Consider the following 5,667-nt stretch of genomic DNA (forward strand, 5'->3'; position numbering starts at 1 on the left):
TCCGGACCTCCACAACTCCAGCACGGCCGAGCAGAGGCACGAGCTCGCCGGCCCGCCACCGTCGACGAGGAGGCCTCCTCACGCCGTTGTGTCGCTGAACCGCCGTCGCCGCCGCCCCACGACCCGCGACCATCGACGAGAGGGCTCCAAGGCCGGTCCTATTCCTGCTCCGGTCCTCCTCGACTCCCGCACGAACGAGCAGAGGCAGGAGCTCGCGTCGGCGCCCTCCGGCCCGCCACCGCCGAACCGCCGCTACCCCATGGCCCGCCGCCGCCCCATCATCGCGTCGCGTCAACTGCCGCCGCCCCATGGCCCGCCACCGCCGCCCCACGACCTGCCACTGGCGAAGAGATTGATCCCAGCACAGTGTGGTGCCTGTGAGGACCCGATTGCTTTTTATTTTTTGTGTGTAGGGGCTCTTGTGTAAAAGTTTGGACCTCTCTATTATTTATAATTCTTGGGCCAATCTCTACCCGTGCAGGGCAACCAAACAGAGTATGAGCTCAGCTAATTTCAACACAGCCGGCCTAACAAACATACTACAAAATCTGAGAGTAACTTGTATGAGGTGAGATATCTCAAGTGGGAGAGTGAATTCCAAATGAACCGGGCTACCAAACACACCCTTAGAAAGCCATCCGCACGGCGCCGAAACCCACTAAGCTAGGAGCAGAAGTCCTGTTCCATGCATGTAGCCAATAAAACATATATTATTTAGATTTCCAAATTCAAAATGTTTATCTTTAAAAGTTCAAAAAATGGTTTATCTTTTGGATCGTAATTCTAAATCAAAGTCAGTCTGCATGGTTATTTTGTTGTGACCGAATTTTTGAAATTAGATCAATGTTGGTATGTTTTGATGACTTTTCTCAAGTCATTAGTTGCAAAGTGAAGCAATTAAATGTGTCTTTTATGCCAATGTCGGACACAGGCAACCTGAAATGTGCGTTGCCGATTGCCGATGTGGCTTGTCGACGGCGGCACTCTTAGGTTGGTCATAGTGCATAGTATCATATACTAGTATCATACATATAATACTTGTCTATGATACTATCTCTATAGTGGGTGGTATTATAGAGTAGTATCATAAACTTCTAAATTTATTGTTTTGTAGAATCTCCATGTAAATCTAGTACAAGATCAATTTGGCATTTACTTTTCTCGTAATGTGCGCTATGATACAGTATCTACCTATGTTACTTTAATCCTATCTCTCCTCCTTAATTGCATGCCACATCATCATTTTTATGAGCCTAGTGTGCATGATACTACCTATGATACTAGCACTATGGCCAGTCTTATAGGTTTGTTGTGTACTAATGTAAAACTTTGTTTCCAAATTGTTAAACGAGGTGCCCCTTTTACAGTAGCGAAGCTTGGGCACCCATCAATGAGGGTTCATGAATTTTTTTGTGTGCATGGCACCTACTATTCGAACACGAAGGGGATATATGATCCAAAGTCGGACAGCCTGCATCCAGAAAGACAGCTGTACTCCCTCTGTTCCCTTTTAATCGACTCTCATTTAGTACAACAAGGGAGTAGTAATTAAAAATGTATTTTTGAGCATGGCCCTATCCTCTGCATCAACAGATGTACATGGCTAATTTATTTATAAAAAATAAAGAGTATAGCAATATTTTAACTTTACAGTCACAGATCAGACAAGGTCGATACATGAATCAACCAAAGAAAGGCTAGGCACATAAACAAGCTATCCATTGTCTATCATATTAATGTGCTACCACCCAATAGCCTGAAAATAGAAGTCATGTGCAACCATCAGCAGCCGGTTGCATCCACTAACCATATCGTCCCGCTGATCCTTCGGGAGGAGAAAGGCCCATAGTTGGATAAAGTGCGTAGCCCGACGAATAACCTGCAAAAAATTAGTTTCCTTCTATTTGTTAAAAATAATATCATTTCAGCATCTCCAAATAGAGCAACACAGAGCTGAAACTCCAATACGAATTCTGGTTTTATGTTCCTTCCGTACTCCATTTAACCAGTTGCCAAACATATTAGTAATATTAGACGAGGGAGGTATATTGTATGCAAAATAGACCATGCGTCATACTATTTTAGCAAAAGGACATGCAAGAAATAAATGATGAATGGTTTCATTAGAGTCACAAAAACAACACTTTTAACACCCATTCTACTTACGCTTAGCCAAATTATCCTTAGTTAGAAGCACCTTGTTGTTTAGAAACTACATAAAAAAATTATTTTCAAGGGGATTTTGTCCATTCATGTAATCCAAATACATAGATTTAACCAAAAACAAACCAGAGTCAGTAAGTTTCCATACAAACTTATCTGGCTCGCTAGTTAAGTTTACATTAATTAACCATTGACATAAATGTACCATGCATTCCATTTATGATCATTTAAACCCCTCCGAAAGCAAATATTAAGTGGAGTTTGCGCTAATACCGTTGATACTAAGACATTCTTATGTTGCACGATGTTATAAAGAGAGGGGTACTGCTGCTGCTCAGTAATTAAAAATGTACCTACATAAGGTAGTGTCCACGCATAGGAAGAGACCGTTGTAGCAAGAACCTTTACAGTTTGAGACGACTGTTGTTTAATGGATTGGAGAGCGGATAAAAACAGCCTTTATTTTCCTCTATACTTCCGGAAAATGTAAGATACATGACACTTGACGAATGAAAAAGAATTACATAGCATCTGAGGAGTATCCAGTCACATTTAATTACTTCTGTCTGCCACAATTGCACTGCAGCTCAGGGTGAGTAACAACTAACAGGCCCAACATAACATACAGTAGCCCAACCTGAGCTCACACAAGTTGTAATAACAAGTGAAAAAAAAGTGCTGGTCGTTCATTTGAGAAGAGATCTTGCAAAGTGTTCCCTAGCTGTGGCCAGAGCTTGAGATATCGTCTGCAGAGAACAAACAGACAATGCATGAGAAGTAATGTGGCAGTAACTCACAGAGGATTGCACGGGGATGGAGGTGCAGAAACTTACCTGCTCAGAGAAAGGGACTGAACCGTCGGCAGCATTGGTCGCAACCTTACCAGCGATGGTGTTTGCATCTGTCTCAAGAATTATGCTGCGCAAGTACAGAAACGATTGCATAGTTTCAGAATATTTGCAACAATTTGGAAGGCACATGCACTGGCTACAGAGATGGGCCTAAAGCTATCTCGTCAACAAGTGAAATTTGAAGTGCTCATTCTAGCAAAAACTCCATGAGAGATCCAGAAAAACGAACACAAAGCCAAGTCAAAGGAAATACTTCATCCTAAATTAAGTGAGTCAGATTTGTCTAGATTCGCATGTATCTAGATGCCTTTTAGTGTGTAGATACATGTGAATCTAAACAAATCCGAGTCACTTAATTTGGGACGGAGGGAATAATACTCTATGATAATGGTGCAGCATCATGTTCAAATAGCGCAAGAGTAAAATGCCCAACAACACTTTCATCTAAGCAGAAGACTCTGAAACAGCAGATAGAAATTTAGCATAGATCACAGGGAATCCTTACCCGCCATCAATAATCTCATCAATGCAGAGAAGTATCAAGTCCAAGTTCTCAAGTGCAGTCCTCTTCTCAACATCACCCCTGAAGCACAGAAAGTTGCACCCTGAACCAGCTGCCTTGCAAATATACCAGTTCATGCAGTAACACTAGAACAAGTATACTACCTGAGTAGAAGACCAACGGAATCAGCAAAACCCTGTAGTACATTTGATATGATGAGCTCATTCTCGTCATCTCCGGCAGTGACGAAAAAGTGAAGGTCGTGTACAAACTTGTAGACGATAATATAGCCATCAAGTAATGTTATCTCAGCTGCATAGTATTAGCATAGGTGTCAAAGGTAAATCCAAGTTAAGGTTAGACAACAAAATAGTTGATACTGTTGGACATAAGTACAGTAATGAACATGAACCTGAAACTTCTCATTCATCCAATAATAAGCATTTCACGGTCATTGGAAACTCAGGCTTCCTCAATGCAACTAATACTATTTGCTAGGAACAGTAAACTAACATGATTCGTTTATGAAATAATACTTTCAGTTAGGCCAATAGCCCTTGTTTGATTTACATGAGATCTAAGTACATAGCATAAACCAGCAAAGTGTAGAATAATTGTCAACAAAATCAAACAAGATGCTCCTACCAAATAGCTTAGTAACAATATAGGAATATACACTGTTTAATTTACATCAAGTACATCTTTGGGACTAACTTCATTATACATTAATAGTGGACTTCAACATAAATTCCGAGCTAGGTACATGTGCAATTGCAGCTAAGGTCTCAAATATGAAGCTTAATGGCACACTCAACTAATTTTGTGAATTACAATCTATGCCTAATGGTGTGAAGTTGCAACAGCAACTACATGCACTAATACATGTGGTACGAAATGGTATGGCATGAATTCAAATGCTACACACAGTGAATGAATTACCTTCAGATCGTGCATTTGTCTTCAAAGTTTTAGTGAAAACAGACTTTTCAAAGGTCAACCTTGACGCATTACTCGGCCAATCATCCGAGAAGTACTTCACGGCAACACGCTTCCCCTCAGAGTCAAGTAGCAAAATGTTCTTCACAGAAGGGCAAGACGCCTGCATAAACGTAATGGATCAGTATAAATAGTTAAATACATAATGTGTGATATGTCAGCAATCAACATTTTACTTGACAGATTACAAGCTAAGCATCGCGTGGTATTTTCTTTCTTCACTTTACATTTTAGCATCAAGCTGTCAACTCTAGCTGCGGTTTCAAAATGAAAATTCTTAAATTATGATACGGTAACTGGGGTGGATCAACTGGGAAAGGCCGCCGCTACTCTACGTAGAATGGATAAGCTTTACAGAAAGGTATGTGTTGATCATAAATCATAATCTAATTTTCTTCATTTCTGCACGGCTAATAGTTCTATCTGGCTAATCGATCGATCAGGCATTGGGAACCAAATTTAATAGCACAATATCACATTGAACGCGCCATTCGAAGGTAAATACATAGTCAGAATCAGAATATATGTTAACGGCAGCAGGGAAAGAATCTTCGGACCTTGGAGAATTCCCCCATGGCCTCCTCTCCACCTCCCCAGCTCCTTCCAAGCTCCTTTTCCTGCCCAGGAAAGAAACGCACGGAGAGAGGTAAAATCAACAGAAGCTCGGATCCGAACGCCCCGTTCTCGACAGATCCGGGCAAAAAAAGCAAAGCAACGAGAATTCTCGAGATGGCTGCCACACGCGCGGATCACACGTAGCGAACGCGCGCGTCGGATCGATCGTAGAGAATTCTTGAGGATGGAGGTTCGAGAGATCTAGGGAGGACGAGTTTACCTGGGAGATTTCAGAGAGTCCGAGTAGGAGAGTGGGAAAGCTCTGGTTTGTTGGTGCCCGCGAGATCTGAGATGCAACAGCCGAGTTTAGAGAAAGAAAGGCAAGTGATTAGGCGAACGGAAATGGACGAGTTTGTTCGTTGATTAAACTACTCCGAGCCTCAAACAGGCCCGCCTGGTCCGGCCCAATTGCCATCGTTGGATTGGGATCAAAAAGTGAGACGGGCAGGACAGTTTTTTTTTTTTTTTTTTTTTTGCGAAACACAGTACAATCAAAGACGCTCATACATACGCGCGCACACTCACCCCTATGAACGCACA

General features: G+C 42.0%; 1 protein-coding gene across 1 annotated transcript; it reads right to left on the minus strand.

Moving 5' to 3' along the window:
* Window positions 1-2,607: 2,607 nt before the first annotated feature.
* LOC124652413 (coatomer subunit zeta-2) lies at window positions 2,608-5,452 on the minus strand. The gene is made up of 7 exons (XM_047191423.1): window positions 5,348-5,452; window positions 5,070-5,129; window positions 4,456-4,615; window positions 3,681-3,828; window positions 3,520-3,597; window positions 2,997-3,081; window positions 2,608-2,909 (listed from the first exon to the last, which is right to left on the minus strand). Exons 2-7 carry the CDS (start codon window positions 5,085-5,087, stop codon window positions 2,850-2,852), a joined length of 549 nt encoding a protein of 182 aa, XP_047047379.1. The 5' UTR covers window positions 5,088-5,129; window positions 5,348-5,452; the 3' UTR covers window positions 2,608-2,849.
* Between the last annotated feature and the right edge of the window lie 215 nt (window positions 5,453-5,667).

This window comes from Lolium rigidum, chromosome 5, assembly GCF_022539505.1.
Source record: "Lolium rigidum isolate FL_2022 chromosome 5, APGP_CSIRO_Lrig_0.1, whole genome shotgun sequence".
NCBI classification, from domain to species: Eukaryota; Viridiplantae; Streptophyta; class Magnoliopsida; order Poales; family Poaceae; genus Lolium; species Lolium rigidum.